The sequence below is a fragment of the Semicossyphus pulcher genome, unplaced genomic scaffold (genome assembly GCF_022749685.1).
Source record: "Semicossyphus pulcher isolate SPU_LCO1_2020_fin unplaced genomic scaffold, fSemPul1.0.p SCAF_16, whole genome shotgun sequence".
Taxonomy (NCBI): Eukaryota; Metazoa; Chordata; class Actinopteri; order Labriformes; family Labridae; genus Semicossyphus; species Semicossyphus pulcher.
In genome coordinates, this window is record NW_027211670.1 from 11,744,718 (window position 1) to 11,762,152 (window position 17,435).

At 42.2% G+C, this 17,435-nt stretch overlaps 1 protein-coding gene across 1 annotated transcript; it reads right to left on the reverse strand.

The window, feature by feature from the left end:
• Window positions 1-10,287: 10,287 nt before the first annotated feature.
• On the reverse strand, window positions 10,288-12,959 carry LOC138593678 (uncharacterized). Its single transcript, XM_069664763.1, has 4 exons — window positions 12,955-12,959; window positions 12,376-12,560; window positions 11,248-11,343; window positions 10,288-10,457 (listed from the first exon to the last, which is right to left on the reverse strand). Exons 1-4 carry the CDS (start codon window positions 12,957-12,959, stop codon window positions 10,288-10,290), a joined length of 456 nt encoding a protein of 151 aa, XP_069520864.1.
• Window positions 12,960-17,435: the final 4,476 nt, after the last annotated feature.

The following is a 17,435-nucleotide window of genomic DNA, read 5'->3' on the forward strand; positions in this document are numbered from 1 at the left end:
TGGAGCAAAAAAAAAAGTTCTTTGTTCAGCCATATAATTATTTTCCTCTTTTTATGATTGCTGCTGGTGTGCTAAATAAAAAATAAAGGAGTAAATATATATGAATGAAGGTTGATTCTCAAGTGTTACATGAAAATGTGCTCGGCCGTTTATAGCATAGCGCAGCCTCTCAGGCCAAACTACCCCACATTATATTCAAGTCAACCCAATATATTATTCTGGATGAAATCGTTGGGGTGAAATTGCCTCCTTTTTCCTCCTGTTTAAAACTTTCTACACGTACAATTTTACACAAAACCTAAAAATAAACATGTTTACAATACAAGACATTTTATGAACATCACATAGCATCATTTCAAAGGGGAAAACGTATTTGCTCTCTTATGTAACATCGCTGGTTTCACACTTCAGTTTTTCTGCTTTTAAAAAAGGTTAAACTTAATGTAAATATATCAGATTTTATAGGGTTAATTTTGCTTGAGAGTGGTGTATTAATTACGATGGAGTATGAGGGGCCACATTCAGCTTTATTATCGTAATGTTACGACTTTTTTCTTGTCATATTACGACTTTTTTCTCGTGATCCAACTACTGTTTTTTTTGTAATATGACGACTTTATTCTCCTTATCTTAACCACTTTTTTCTCGTTATATTACGACTTTATTCTTGTGATCCAACAACTTATTTCTCATAATGTTACGACTTTATTCTTGTAATCTAACAACTTTTTTCTTGTCATATGACGACTTTATTCTCTTGATCTAAAAACGTTTTTTTCTTGTAATATGACGACTTTATTCTTGTTATCTTAACAACTTTTTCTGGTGATATTCTGACTTTATTCTCATGATCCAACTACTGTTTTTTTTGTAATATGACAACTTTATTCTCGTTATCTTAACCAATTTGTTCTCGTTATATTACAACTTTATTGTTGTGATCCAACAACTTATTTCTCGTAATGTTACGACTTCATTCTCGTAATCTAACAACTTTTTTCTTGTCATATGACGACTTTATTCTCTTGATCTAAAAACTTTTTTTCTTGTAATATGACGACTTTATTCTCGTTATCTTAACCACTTTTTTCTCATACTATGAATTTATTCTTGTGATCCAACAACTTTTTGTTCCCGTAATATTACGACTTTATTTTTCGATGTGGAACATCTTTTTACTTGTAATATTACAACTTAAATCTTGTAATCCAACTACTTTTTGTTCTTGTAATATTAAAACTTTTTTCTCTTATAACTTTATTCTTGTGATAAAGACTTTTTTCTCTTCTACTTTATTCTCGTATTATTACGATTTTTTCCCTTTAATATGGCCCTAATACTCCAATAATTAATAAAAATCAATATTGAGAAATGAAAACAGAGGGAAATAGCATTGAGGGGGTAAATTTGCTTACCAAGGCAATTAAAGCACACAAGCTGAAAGTCTCTGCAGCACAGCAGAGGAGTCAGGCCTTTTAACAGCAGCACATCCACTATATTAAAAAATTGAGAAAATAGACTACATTTTTATTTTATGGCACTTTGTATTGGCAATTTAATGATTACTAGCACACTTAAATGTTTTCAGAATATATATGAAAAAGTTTAATCAAACTAACTGAACCAATAACAATAGCTCATCTGTTTCCCTAACCCCTGCCAGTTTCTGTATTTCTTTCAATAAGTAATCATTTCACATTGGATGCCCACCCACTGAGAACTCTATTAGATTTTTTTACAGATATTTTCTGTGGTAGTATTTACACTAATGGCTGCAGCAGATATAGCTGTACTTTCCCTCTAATAAACGAGGAATCAGCTCGAACGACACAAAGGCACAGTGGAGGTTTCTGAGCCGCTAAAAAGTCAAACATAAAATAGCTCTGAATTTCTTAACACCAAGCAGTCTCTCATTTCTACAAACAAATACTCTTCATTCACTATTACTTCATCATCAGGCTCTCGCATCCCTTTTTCTAATCCTAAAGAAAATGTAAACAGTTTGCTTTAAGTGCGCGTACAAAAGTGGTTACAGACACTCATCACAAGTTAGCTACAGATATTCACATTTAAGACGACCAAGCCCTTGAGTGACAGTCTTTTACAGCATGGAGCAGGAAAACAAAGCAGGAAGTCGTATATTATCTTACAAAGTCTGTTAAAACACTGTATTACCAGCTGATAATGTGATGTTAAACTGACAGAGCTTCAATGTTTAAATTAAAAATGTAAAGGCTTTTTCCACAGTGACACAAACAAGTCAACAAAAATGACCATGTAGGACTCAAGTATTTTTTAACAAATGCTCCCTTTAACTTCCCTTTTTCTTTTTAAGTAGTAACCAGCACTGTTCACAGGCAAAGGTTGCACACAGACCTCTTAAAAATATGTTATATTAAGTTTTAAAATCAACTCTGTTTTGCCTTATTTGACACCTTAATTGTCATCGGTGTCGTGACTTATCAACAATGCAACCACGCTGTTCACAGACACAAACATGAGTCATCTCTCCAGTGATCTCCTAAAGACACAGAGAAGGACACTTGTGGTGGTTTCAAAAACAAACGCACAACCCGTAACAAACAGGTGGAAATAGATCTCTGATTACCCCCGTCTCTCTCCTGAAGTCCTCCCGCGCACAAGAGCACTTCCCGGTGCGAACACAGTGACTCAAAGCCGGGATTATAGATCTGACAGTCCCTCTGCGTGCTCGCTCAGCTCCATGGTGTAATAGTCCAGAGGACGCCTGAGAACAGAGACGACAGCTTTAATAAAAACACAGCATCTAGCTCCTTCAGAGTCCGCATATTGCAATTAATTTTCAGTCGCTCGTGTTCAAAGTATTCCAGGAATAATTTGTTGATAAAGTTTAATATTATACCGTCTGTTTCTTCCCACTCTCTTATCTGCTAACTTTAATTAAGTGATTTCTCAAACACAGCCATAAAATCAGTTTTTATTTCTCAGCTGCGCACACAGGTGAACAAAGCGATACTTATTAGCTCTACTTTCCACACATGAAGCAGAGAGATTGTGGGAGTAAGATCTGATCAGTGGAGGAACCTGTGGACTTCCTGTTCTACGTTAGCGTAAAATGTTACGAGGCGACGGAAGGTCTCGAGCTGCAGTCTGACACCAAAACCTGATATTTACTGATGACATTCAACACTTCTGGGAAATGTTGTGCAGTTCTGCAAGACTGAAGCTGAGCCAGAAATAAGGATTAAAATTACAGAGAAAATAAAATGTTTGAAGGGATCCTCAAATGTATTTTGATGATGTTTATGCATTCATCCAAATTTCATAGTGCTCAAGGCCAGAATTAACAACAGGAGAAAGCAAGCAGATACCAAATACACCACAATAACATTTAAATGTTAATGGCCTGAAGGTGGCTTCTACATTTTTCATTAGCATTGATGCCCTCCATCGGAATTTAATTAGAATCACACCTTATATTTTATACCTTTAGTGACAGAGGGAGGACAGTGGATTGTGTCGGAAGGGGAAGAGAGAGTGGTGCTGCAGGCCGAGCGTGGGAGTCACATCGAGGGCTGTAGCCTCTGTATGTGGTACGTGCAGTTTAACCACTGACCTAAACCAGCGCCCCTGCATCATCACACTTTAACAGAAGGAAACAACTAGCTGGCTTGTTTCAAAGGTAACAAACCTACCAGCACTGGTAAGAGACATTGAGGCATAGTACTGTGATTAATTTGTAAAAATAAAATGAAGAAAAAACAACAAATTGCCGTCTACTATTTCCTGGTTAGGACTAGAAGAGCCCTTTTCACACATGCACTGCACTCCTGAACTTTACCCGGGTGAGCTGCACGTGTGAAAGCAAACAGAAGATTTTTTGACACCGACATTACCCCGACTTTCCATTGCCAGCGACCTAGTATCATGCCGGGAGAAAGTCCAGGTCGGCCAATGTGTGAACACAGCAGGAAATACTCAGGAACATTCACTGCCAGCGAGTGACAGGGGAATGAAGGGTTCCTTTATAACTGTGCTTCATTCTTCTCCACCATATGATATGTTGTATTTTTCACCCGCGATCTCGTTTTCACAGCAGCGGGTGAGCTGCACGTGAAGGAGGCTCGTAGTTCCTAATAAAGGAACTAAACAAGTGTATCAGATATGAATCTGTTCAGCAGAACATCCATTATATTAAAAATGGAGAAAACCAGAGCTTATGCTTATTTTACGGCACTTTTCCTTTTTTCCTATTTTCCTTCAAACACCCGTCAAGAAAGTGAAAAAGTGTATTTCCTGAAATGTGAAATTTGACTAATCCTATGAATATCACACTTCAGAAAGGACAGGCCTCGCTTAGCTTAGCTTAGCATAGCTTAGCTTAGCATAAAACCAGGAAATCAGAAGAGACGCATAGCTTTGTTGCCTACAAACTGCCAACAAATGCTAAGCTAAGCTAACCATCTGCTAGCTGTAGTTTAATTAACCACACAGACATGAGTGATATCAAACGTCTCTGCTAACTCTCAGGAACCAAATACGTTTATCAAATATGAATGTGTATATTCTGACAGCAGCATTTTACACTGTTCATACTGACATGTTTCTATTTATAGATTTTCACACTTACTTGTACACACATTGTATTTATTATGTAGCGAATTTCAACTCTTCATATCAGCAGATGTTTCTTCCGTAACAGCTTTTGTGTAATGTTTCATAGTATAAGTCAATTTTGTCTCCCAAGCACTTGAGCGCCGCACACTGCTGCTTCTTCATTTCCTCCTCTAAGAGGTCTTTTCTGACTAAATGATCTGAAAAAGCATTACCGACTTAATTACACACTTTTATTTTAAATAACTTATTCACATCACTCAATCATAGTGTTATCTGCAGGCGCATCGCAAGTCAAAAGGTGGAAGTGATCATTATCTGGCTTTGTGAAGGTTCAGCGCATCGGCCTAATCGAGCACATCCAGCAGATTAGAGGGAGATCAGGAGAAGAGTGCAGATATGAAAGGACCACTCACCTCCTCCTGTAGAAATATGTGAACAGAGCAGCTCCGAGTCCCAGCAGCAGGAGGACCGCCACTATCAGGCCTATCTGTAACCCCAGGGCTGACGCTAGGAGAGAAGCAAACAGACACTCAGTTACAGTTAATTTGTTTCCGTCAGATTCTACGAGCCAGTGTTTGTGTAATACATTTAATGCAAGTCGTCTTGGCAGATTAGACCTGAGGGGATGTAGTTTAAGCTCTAAATCACTTCAGCTCTAAGCACAGACTGTTACTCCATGTAGCACACTCACAGCGAACAGTAAGTAGATAGAAATTATAATTCTCTCATCTTAAGGCTTAAATTATGCCAAGTAAATGTTTTTAGTATTAGTTACATGTTTCACATTACAAAGACTTTAATATCCTCCTAACACCTTGTGTGTTTGTGCATTCCTGCCCTTTGAGACCTAACGAGGCAAATATTAGTTATTTTAATGAAAGATATTTTAAAGTTGTAATCTCCAAGATCTCAGTTTTGTTCTCTTTGGCGGTATCCATGGCAATAAGCGGTAATTGCTGGAGCACACTTCCCAGGTATCCAGACAGTGTCGCATGTGTGACGTCCACGGTTGGCTCCGGTTGTAGCTCTTGATTTTCCTCGCTGACGGTCGCTTTCCTTTTTAGACTGTTTGCCTTCATCTGAGTGTCAAATTGTTTCTTTTTCTTTGGATTTTCACTTATTTTTGAAGTTGTATCTGTAGTCATCCATCTTTTATTTGTTTGTTCAGCCATAGTAGATTACTGTTTACTCGCAACACTTGAAGAGGCCAGAAAAGCAGCCGTTTAGCTCCACCTACCCTCTAACTGGGCGCCGCTTGTGATTTTTGCACCAGACACCCAGTCTGTAATACTGCAAATGCAAAGGCTTTCATCAGTGGGCCATAGGCTCAATCACCTTTGGGTTACCTCATTCGGCGATAGATCAGTTGCATTTTCTGAATGTATCAATAAAAGCTGTTTTTTAAGTTCTAAGCTTGGTTGAAGTTCTTGAAGACGTTTCACCTCTCATCCAAAAGGCTTCTTCAGTTCTAAACTGACTGGTGGACGGAGCTAGAAATATAAGCCTCTGTAGGTCATTAGTAAAACTTAAAGTAAAAATTAGTACTGAAATATCTTAAAGAACTTCAACCAAGTCCAGTTATCTTTTGGATTAAGACTAAAGAGGTGATACATTTATCAACTCTTACATCAATCAACAGACAACTTCAATGTTCAATGACTGTACAGTTTTATATTGAAAAGGTCAACCTCCTCTGATCTGAAAATGTCAGATCAGCAGCGACCTCTTGTGGTCAACATACAGAATTACATCAGAAATGCTCCAATCACAGCCCAGAGTTTGGGTCATGTGATCTCTCTGACCTGAAAAAGGCAGCCATCCAAACGCAGCAAACCGAGGAGATGGAACTTTTACTGATAAAACATTACTCTGTGGAGAACTTCTGTATGGTAAAAATAATTTAATATAAACTAACATGAAATTTGTCAGATTGGTATGTATTAGATCGTCTGAGCTAGCTTAAATTGTGGTCGCACTAGGAGTTGCTATGGTAACAGCGTAGTTATGACTGGAACAGAGGAGTACAGAGACATAGGCCTGTTGCCCCGTGTGTCATCACCTTCAGAATTACCATGACCTGGATGACTGAGAACCTTCACAGACAAAACACTTAAAGCCACAAGAGTACTCTTTGAGCTTCTTTGTCAGCGAGTCTCAGAGCGGCAGCTCGTGTATCTGTGTGCGACAAGGCCAAACAAACTTGTTTTCCTCGATCCTTGTCCTTCAATATCAAACACTTAATCGCTGCAGACAAAATATGATCAACGTGACCTTGTCTTACTTTCAGAAAGAGATTTTCAGTCAGCTCTAACAAAGGTGATAAACACTTTTCTGCTTCAGCTCGTTTCTTTTAACATGTAATGTTTGTGCTTTTTGCATTCTACTCTGACATGGTCAACAGGACATTTGTCCTTTTTTCCCACAAGAGTGCCATAGTTTCTTTTCTCTCTTTTTAAAATTAATTTTCACATTCCTCTCCAAAGAGCGTCATCATTTTGACCTTCAAAGCCCAACAGACTGTTAATGCAGGTCTGTATTTTTAATTCCCTTCAAGAACGACCCTGCCACAAAATATGAAAACTAACACGTAGTGAGGTATCGCAGAATGTCGCCTATATTTTAAGAGCAGGGTCTGCAGTCATGCAAATATTAAAGATTTAGATCTTATAAGCACTTGCATGTCATTTTCCTGCTCCATGTCGCTGACTCAATTTAAGCCTGTCTATGACAAACTGTCATAAACACTGCTGCACTTTATGTTTACCTGCAAACTCTTCTTACCCCCATTATATTGTTTTACGTCCCGTAATAGAGTCTGTAAGGAGACGGATTTTCTGCCGACATCAGAGTGCTTTCAAATGACGGTTCACAGCTGAAGAGCTCCCAGCTCTTTAATGGTTCAACATATTTTCATGGTTCAATGTGATCGATGAATAGGAGTCGTATAAAATCTGTCCCAATGGAAGAAGATTACTATATTTATACAAAGATTTTATGTACATTTTAGATCGAAACATTCTGGGGGAATTCATGACTGAATTGCGGCCGCTGACAGCTCCATAAATTGTGCATCATTTGCCCCCGCTATCTGCTCCGTCTCAAGGTCCAATTCACAACGCAAATTGCACTCATGATATTCAAGCGCAAACACGGCCCTTAAGTTTCGTACATCGGTGCACTTTGCTTTTGTTTTGTGTCTGATTGTGGAGAGAAGCCGTCTGCACCTCCCGTCTCTGCTGCGCTCTCAGGCAGTAGTTGAGCGCACACTGACGGAGCTCAGCTGCATGCACAGATCGAGGATGAGCAGGGAGAGGAGGGGGCAGCTCTTTATTGTAACAGTTTATTCCACAGGTGTTTACTAGTTTCACTATCTGTAACGCAGCTTCATTTTTTTTTTCAACTAGCGCGCAACAGCAGCTCGTCCATATAATAATCCCCGTCCGGCGTAACGGCTCCAAAGCGTGCCGTGTGCTGGGGTTAAACCTCGCACAGCCCCGGGCTGATTGGTCTCCCGATTATAATAATCATGACAAATTATTATCAACTGACTGTATTTACAGACAAGTACATTTTTTGATCTCAGAAAAGGTTGAATTGTCGTCATGGTCACTGGAAACTCAGAGCGTGGCAGCTCTTATAATAGGCGCGCCGCAGTTATCCCCAGGTCTCTGCAGGCGGTTATACTCTCACTCTGACTGCGGGGTGCTGTTAGCGCTGGTGTTTGTGAATTAGGTGCTTTTTGCCACGATGCTTATTCACATAGAAAGGGGCCAGAATTGCCCTGAATGCCTGTATAATGACTCAATGATTTATGCACAAATGGCACAGATTGCTCTGCAGCACACTTTACGGTGCATTCAACTCACTGCGTGTGCTTGGAAAATTAGTGTTTTTGTGTCATTTGCAGAGGTTTTGCGGGCGCAAAAGCCGTGCAATCCTTAAGTGAATTCCCCCCTCTTGAATGTTCTCTATGTGCCTGTGTGGGTTTCCTCTGGGTGCTCTGCCTTTCTTTACCAGTCCAAAAACAACATGTCTGTTCAATTGGCGACTCTAAATTGCCTGTTTACTGAATGTATGCGTCTTTGTATCAGCCCCTTAACCGCATTTCTTTATTTCCATACACTGTATTTTTCTTGTTATCTCTTCTACAAACCGCTGACCCAAACAGCAGTTGTGATAATGTGTGCTGCATGCGTGGGTATACAGGGCCTTTGTGCAGAGTAAAGCCCTTTTTACACTGTGACTTCAAGGCAAAATTATTATGCCTCTGTAACTTATAGTCAGATGCCCAAAGGCAGAACGGCAGAATGCTCTGTGAAAACACGTAATGTAAAATGGCAAAGGCGTACCCTTTAAGTCCCTTTAAGTCAGCTGGAAAAGACCTCAACCCTGTAAGGATATTTGGTACATATTCATAACTGCAGACTTCCTACAACCTGCAGTTTGCATCGTTATGAAATATCTACGGCTCTGACTTTGACGCACACCGATGATGTCTCTGCTTGGAACAATGCTTCTGCAAACACTCTGCCCTGACTATGGTTGAGATAACAAGACTAGGTCAAAACTAGTATGTGGCTGACCTCATCAGGTCAATGTGCGCTTTTGTGGGCAACACTGGAAGCTTGGCGTGAGCGTGACGGCTGCGGGACGTGTTCATTTTCATTTTAATGCAAGAAAACAGATGAGAGTCTTTGTGCGGTATCTCGTGCGATTCACGCGCCGAAAATGTAGAGAATAGAAGGCTTGCCTATTTTAACCATGAGCCGCACGCGGTTCTCAGCCAAAATACACAGTGAAAATGAATTGTGAGTCCTATTGATCTCTGACAGAAATGTTTACATTTCTTCCTGTAGTAGAAGTCGCAGGCATGGAGAGTAAAGTAGGTCAACACTTCCGGTTCTTTATTTGTAACTTTTCCAGGAAGTGACTTGATTGATAAAGTCACAAACAGGCTCCTTACTGTGGTTCCTGCTTAATTTTCTTTGAAATAAAAATGTAATAAAAATTATATTACAGACGTAACTTGTGTGCGATCTCTCCCTCTCTTGCTCTCCGTGTCTAAGGTCCCGTTTCTAATGTTCTAAACCTTTAAATCAAAGACCCAAAACTACCCCTGGATATGCGCGCTGCAGACATGGTGAGGACCGCGGACGAGCAGCAGAGGAGCAGCCCCGCCTACTCCCCGAACAAAGTATCCAGAGCCATGTAGAGAGAGTCGCGTCAGTGGAGGTCCAATATGCTCCATGATCCGCCATTGCGATGTCGTGACTCTCTCACTCTCTATGGCTCTGAAAGTACCGTCACTGACTCACTCACGTCAGTCAACCACATACAGACCCATGTGTAGGGCTGACCCCGACGGTCAGCCATCATAAAGATTATCATGTAGCCTTCTCCCTCTGTGCCTGATCTGGCGGATCTTACAAAAATTCAATCTCTTATTTTGTTGCCAGGACAACATGTTTCGACTTTGGTGTATATATACACACTATCTTATATAATTTGTGACCTTTGTAGAGGAGGCTGTGTTTGTCTCTCTTTCAGCTTAGTTCAAGATCCCAGAGAACAACCTGACGAGGCTGGATTTTCACAGCAAACTCCTCATACCTCATTAGTATCTGTTCTATTTTTGAAGGAACACCTAGAATTTGAAGCACAAACTGATTGTTGGTGTATGCCTTGTTGGTGCTAACCTGTGCTCATATATCGGTGCGGGGACGGAGCGGAGCAGACGTCCCCCTGAGCGGATGAAGGACTCATGTGTGACGTCTGGATGATTAGGGCCTTCTGATGGTCCGACAGCGCCTGGATGTTCCCCCACACTCGCAGCCAGCCGGACACACAGGAGAAATTCGCTCCTTGAGCACACACACACACACACACACACACACACACACATACATGTTTCATTATCTTCACATTAAATCAATCAGGACATGTTGTAAACAGGAGATGGGCGTGTATGTGAGGAGTGCAGGATATGATGATGAGGTAATAGCCTGGAATGTCACTCTTAAAATGATTCTCTGGATGTACTTCCTGACAGAAATAAAAATAACCCATGACTCAGCTTTACGCTCATTATTTTACCACAGCTCCATGGTGACAGCAAACTTGTGTTGATTGCTAAGGATCAAATTCTCCCTCAGATCCAGTGAACGCAGCGGTCTGTAAACTTTTCCTCCTTTTTGATTTGGGCAAACGCACAGTTTTTCAAAGCCAAGAAGAGCCAGACTTCGTCAATAAAAAAAATCATCTTTACTCTCTGGTCTCTCGCACTAAAAGGTTGTTAGCCTGGTAGGATTGCAACGCGGGGATTTATTAGACATCTCATGTTGCATGGAATAAGTCTACAGGCTTTGTTGTTCTCTGCATGTAAACACCCTGTTTCACATATTTCACAAGTCTATAATAAATTAAATGTGCCAGCTTTGTCACCATAACAAACCTACACTGTAATAGTTTGTTTCTTTTCCAGCGACCCACAGAGCTGTGTTGATTGCTTGGAGTCAATTTCCCCCCCAGAGCCACTGAACTCAGTTGCCTGCAATCTTTTCTTTCTTTGAGTAAACACGCAGTTTGTCGCAGCGAATGGATGAGGCGGTGTCATTGAGAAAAGGGATTTTAAACGGAGGTAAAGTGCCTCACCTTGCAGATACAAGGCAGAGATGCCACAGTGGCACCTCTGCTCGAGGTAGTCGGCCACCTCAGCGACCCTTTTGCCCTGGATCAGAGCGCTGCAGTCTGGGGGAACAACAGAAGAGGATGGCAGCTTTCATGAATGCATAATTACACCCACCAAAACAAACATTACTTTTAAGGTTTTATCTTCATTGCCGACAGAGATTGGCATGACATGCAATGGTCCTGGAGCCGAGTGCACCAGCCTGGCATACGTAACCTTACGTCCGCCCTGTGCACCCGTTAGACATAAGCCCCATTTCTGTTGCACCTGGGTGTATCTCGGATGTAGCAGCCTAAATTTAGAAAGTCAGACTTAAATCCACGGTAAAAGTAACAGTCACAAAACCTTAAAGAAAAACACAGCGGCGGCACGTCTTGTTGTTTTACAGGATAAATGAAAGAGCATTAAAACGAGAGAGAGAGAGACTCTTCCGTGATCCGACAGTAAATTAATTTAAGTTAATTAAAGAGCTCTCCCCTCAGCTGCAGCATGTGTCGGACAGAAACGCGGCGCTGTCCTCGCCCTGCAGGTGCTGATTGAGCTCAGGGCCTTTCAATACACACAGGGAGACATGATAAATGTACATCGGACAACAGCATGCTTATTTATTCCTAATTTCACAATCCGTAAAATGTATTTTTCTTTACTTGTTTTCTTATCTGTATCTTCTGTCGATCATTTGATGAGAGAAGTTAGCGAGTGTAGACGTGCGTTGCTTGGTAACAGTCAACGCTTTTCGAGTGTTCACGTGGACGCACGTCATAAGACCAGGCGCAGCATACGACCGGTGTCAGTTAGACTTGCTGCATTTGGTATGAATTCTAATAAAAGCCTGCCGTAGCTAAGTCGAACGTAAGAGATAAGACCAATTATTTTACGCCCAGCTGGTGCACTAAGCTCCTGAGCTGAGAACATCTTATTGCTGTATGTGCATGCAATGTTTGTTTAACGAGTATTAAGTCCATTTTTCTATAGCACCTAAATCCCAAATCCAAACGTTTCCCTCTAAGTTGCTCAATCTGCACCACATGTGACACACTACATCTACACCATGTTTTATTCAGTGGCTGACTTTTTTTTTTTTTTTTTACCTCCTGACGGCTCGTGCCAGTCGCTGGACAGGGGTCCGAGGCAGAGGTCAATGTGACTTGAGAAGGCGGGGCTGGGGCAGAGGTTGGTGCTGCGGGGTGTGGGGGAGGAGCTTGTCCAGGAGGAGGGGCTCCTCACTTCACAGCAGGAACAGCGGCTGAGCGAAACAGGACCAGCTTCCACTGACCTACAAGCAACAAAACACACAAGTGCATGCTGTAGTGATGAGGATGGTGACATTGAGAAAGCAAGTCTGCCTAGATTAACATGAAAATGTAGTCATTTTGCAACACTTAAATATCGTAAAACTTCTAATCATAGCCTCGGCTTTATCTTTTAACAAGACTAATAATTTCCCCACAACCCTCTAGTACAGCAAAGATGAGAAAAACTATAAAACTGCTGATTTAAACTAGTAAGAATATTTGCCTGGATACAAAATTCGGCTATCGAATAACATAAAATGCAAATCACTAATTTGATCCTGCATTGTGAGACGGGCAAACCTACTGCACACAGAGAAAGAGAGAGAGAGGAATAATCACGAGTGCTGCGCAGACATGTAGGTCCTCAGATCTCACTTCATAGTACACCCCCCGGTCTTCAGCGCACACTTAATAGCAATGTGGTTTGTTTACAGGACATGACGGAAGTGTATATCTGACGGCTGCAGTGTGGACATCAAGCATCAGTTGCGTTGCAATGCGATATCTGACGCTCACATGCCGTTAAGACACGGTGTTAGCATGTTTATGTGTTATTTGTTGTTTAACGCATACAGTATACCATACAAATCTTGCTCAAGGGATGGAGACAATATGTTTGTTTTAATTATCATTTCAACCTTTATTTCTTGGGATGAACCATAGACTGTACAAAAAGATGGTCAACATGACAGCTCCCTGAAAGTGAAGCGAGCACCCCCTGCTGACTGGCTGGTCATAAAGCCCGCCTCCTCCATGTTAACAGATGGGACATGAGTCAAACTATAAAATCAAAATACACGTCAAATAAATGTATTTAAATAAATATGTTTATTTTTAATTAGTTATTTAATGCTGTAAAAAGGATGATTGACAGCTCTGTTGACAAATACGGCTTCTGCAGCCGATCTGTTCCTGATTATCAGAGTAGAGGAGGAACGGTGAGAGGAGACGAAACTAAAACAATCACTACAGACATTGAAGTTTCCATATCTGTGAACGTCAGACTTCAGACCAACACAAGAAGCTGTTCTGCTGTTAAATACACCTGCATGCAGGATCTTTTTTCGGTAAATAAAGTGTGTGTTCTGGTTCGTGGAAGTTGCTACGGCTGCTCCACCCACCGATCTCGACTGCGCAGCTCTGGCTCCAAATTACGTCACCATCACAAGATGGCAGCGCCTCTCATGGGGGTATTTTAACTTCACTTTTGTACAATGAGAGTAAATAGAGACGCGTCGTTCATCTGTATATACAGTCGTCGGGATGAACGGAGAAGTGTCGACTCCTGCTTGACAACTAACAGCATTCAGGTCATCCTGTTTTCTCCGTACCACAGTAAATGTAACGTGTGACGTCAGACAAAAATGTATACCGGTGTCTAATTGAAAGCGGTTATTATTTGTCAAACGTGCAGCCACACTCGGCGAGTTGAGGGGGCTCGGCATTTACTTGGGATCAGCTTTAAATGGAAGTTTTATGGTAGCAGCAGTTACAGTAATGATCTGGTCTACATGGTATATTTTCAAACATGAAAACGGCCCTACTCTGTCCTGCTGGCTGTTGCTGAAACTTAAGAGGAAAACTGCAAATATCTTACAAATAAATGGCTTCAGTGAAAACAAGTGTTTGGTTAAGGTGTCATCAAGTTTTTCTGACCTGATTGTCGCTTTAAATCTGTCATTTTCTGGTAGCTAAATCTCAACATGTGAGGGTTTTCTTTCAGATTATTTTTGCAGGCACATTTCTGCCTTTATTTTTTAGGGTGACGGTAAAAACAGGGAAGAGAGAGGGACAGTTGAGCTACCACAGCCTCCTCGATAAGTGGATTTATACCTGGATATGTCTTTTTGGCAACTTTGCAATCATCTTATCGATCCCACAAAAAGATAGCAGTGATGGAATATGGGTGCTGCTGTAGACGGGCTGCACCGAGCCAATTACTGCCAGAAATCCAGCGTCCCCCTTCGAGGAAATTGGTTTGTGGATGTGGTAGATGCCCCTCCCCCACCCCACACAGTTTAAAAGGAATTTTTCACTCATGACATTTTGACACGTTGCAGAAAAAGCAGTAAGCAAAGTAATGATGGCCCGATTCCAGTAGTAACCCCGGTGCTTTTCTACTATAATCTGGTAATTAGGCCATTTAAAATGACACAGTAAAGCCAGTCATTTCAGCTCCCTGCTGTGAAATATTGAGCGGATCCACGCCTCCCTCTGGCTCACGCACTCTTGTAGACAGGCTGTAAATTTGTTCGGAACAAGTCTTCAATGTTGAACCTTCCCTGGTTGGTATAGCAGCATATGTAGCCATAGTAATAATTCCCTGGTTATAAGAAAATGAGCTGTCATTTAAAAACTGAGCAGGAACCAAAGTCCTTTAAATAGCAGGGACATTTAGATATTTAATAAGTAGGAGAAGGATTTTATATCGCCGTAAAAGTGATCATGCCGTTTGCTGTGTTTACCTGAGAGCTGGGATCACTTGTCTCCCTCTGCTGGTGGACAGAGAGGAGAGCAGCTGCTGGTTTTCACTGAACACAATCACATCTCTGAGACTGGAGTTTGTCAGAGCAGTGCCGGCTCTGCAGACGCTGAACAGGTCGTAGCACAGCACCACCGCCCCTCGCACCGGCACCGTGGAGCCCTCCGGGAAAGTCTGATCTATGCAGGAGAGAGAGAGGAGGTGAAGGATTATAGTGTGGGATGAATTATGAAATCTCTTGACTCCGTACAAGTTTTAAAACTTCTCTCACCTGCTTCTGTGACGTTTCCGACGATGTAAAATCCATCTTGGTCGATGGATCCGGTCAGAGGGAGGGCGATGACGGTCCCGCTGCGCTCCTGGTCGAACACAGTGAGCACCAGGCCCCGCAGGTCTGTCGTGGGAGGCCCGTGTAGTTCGACGAAGGCCCTCTGATGGCTGTGTTTGGTCCAGTGGCCACTCGCAACCTCGCTGATGACCACACCCTCGGGGGCTGGAGGGGGGCGGGGGCAACTGTTCTCCCTCAGTGGGGTGGGTGGAGCCACCTATTGGGATTAATATTGTTTTTTATTATCGGTCAAATATCTAGTAGTTTTTTAGGGTACCTTCATGGCTCGTCTATCTCTTGTTTCATAAAAGTTAGTTAATCAGGAGCATGTATTAGCCTATGAGCTAATAAAGCCCAATCTCTATACTCACCGAAAAAGCAGACAGGTCGTAGGGGTAAAGGCCTCTGCAGCGGCTGAGAGCCTCATCACCAGGCAGAACCTCTGGATCCTCCAGCAGGGGGAGCTGTCCTGGAGTCAGAGCTTTACTCAGCTCCTGTGCCTCCCTATCTGATCCCCTCTGCCGGTACACGACCGCATCCAGCAGTCCTCTGGTGGGGATCCCCCTCTGTGTGGCTGACGGTGGGCCAAAGGGGCTGCGATAGAGTGCCACAGCATCTGGTCCGTTCTGGATGGTGTTGGGGGGCAGGCGGAGTGACGGAGCGGGCACCAACCTGTCGCTGCCGAGCAGGAAGTAGCCCTTAGATGTAGTAAAGTGTCCGCTCAGGCTGATCTCCCTGTAGGGTCTGTTGTTGTGCGCGCTGAACAGTAGGATCCAGATGCCCTGCAGGGAGACGCGGCGTCCTGATGGGTGCCAAAGCTCGATGTACTCGCCGTCCTCGGCGGCACCAGGTGTGTCAGTGTTCAGCTCATTGATAAGGAAGTCGCTGTTTCCCCAGGGCGGGAGGTGAGGCGGGGAATCTGTCCCTCCTGGAATCACTAAAACAGTAAAGATGATATTGTTAGGCTGCTGTTAAAAAAGTTAGTTTAAAAGATAAAATTGCCCGGTCGCCTTTGCTATGAAGGTACAAGTATCACAAATATAAGGCCATGTAGGGCCTTGTAATCCATGCCCAGTTGCAAGGCAGAAACATTTCAGCCATTCGTGCAGACTATAGAGACGGCTGAAACGCTCAGTGTTCTTTGAAAGAGTGGGAATGGGACCGGAAAAGATGCAGGTTTTGCCTAGACTCTGAATTGTAACTGCCAGAGACTCTAGCTGATCCCGGAGTATCATGACGTCAGGAAGATAATATGTGATCGCTCCTGGGAGTTCAACAGACCTAACAAAGGAGTCGCCAATTATGAGGGTGTCAGGTTGCCTGTTGTTACAGCCGCCATTGTAAGCGGAGAGTTTGGAGCGGAGAGGTAATGCCTGCAGATTGGCTGGGGCAGCGTCAGGGACAGCACAGGTAATTATAATAAAGTTCATAAAGACATTTGAAGATTATTTTTTCATTGATTTAATCTGTTTTCTACATTAATACAATACCTGATAGAAGGACATAGATGGCAGTATTTCACAGTATTTAATTTACAATAAAAAACTGCTTTCAAATATGAAGGGCAGAAAAACCTCTATTTATAGGACAGCTGAAGAGAGACAGGAAATGTTGGGAGTAGAGAGTGGGGGATGACATGCACCAAATGGTCGGCAGACCGGGAGTCAAACCTGCGATCAGTGCGACGAGGACTGTAGCCTCTGCATATGGGGCACCTGCTCTACCAATTGAGCTAAACCAGCGCCCCTAATTCATGTTCTTGTCTCTCTTTCATCTTTTCCAATTGGACGGCCGTGAGAAACTAGCATGCCAGTTTGCTGTTCAAGACCGCTTTTATCTCATCTAGTTTATCATACAATAAGTGAAAGACAGAAAAAAGACCAGACATGGATTTAATAATGTTATTCTTCAGAACACCGAGTCATATCTGAAACCTGTTTTATAACATTTTTCCCAAGATTCCTTGTAATAACTGTAAAAGTAAAGTGAGCCTGGATAAATGCCTCCTGACGTCTTTATAATCTAATCTGGATAGCTGAATTGAAA

What these genes read in the sequence shown, in the direction of transcription:
- LOC138593678 (XM_069664763.1), bottom strand. An exon ending in CTGGCACGAGCCGTCAGGAG is followed by an intron (nt 11,344 to 12,375) that starts GTAAAAAAAAAA and finishes TTGTTCCCCCAG; the next exon opens with ACTGCAGCGCTCTGATCCAG. An exon ending in CTCTGCCTTGTATCTGCAAG is followed by an intron (nt 10,458 to 11,247) that starts GTGAGGCACTTT and finishes TGTGTGCTCAAG; the next exon opens with GAGCGAATTTCTCCTGTGTG.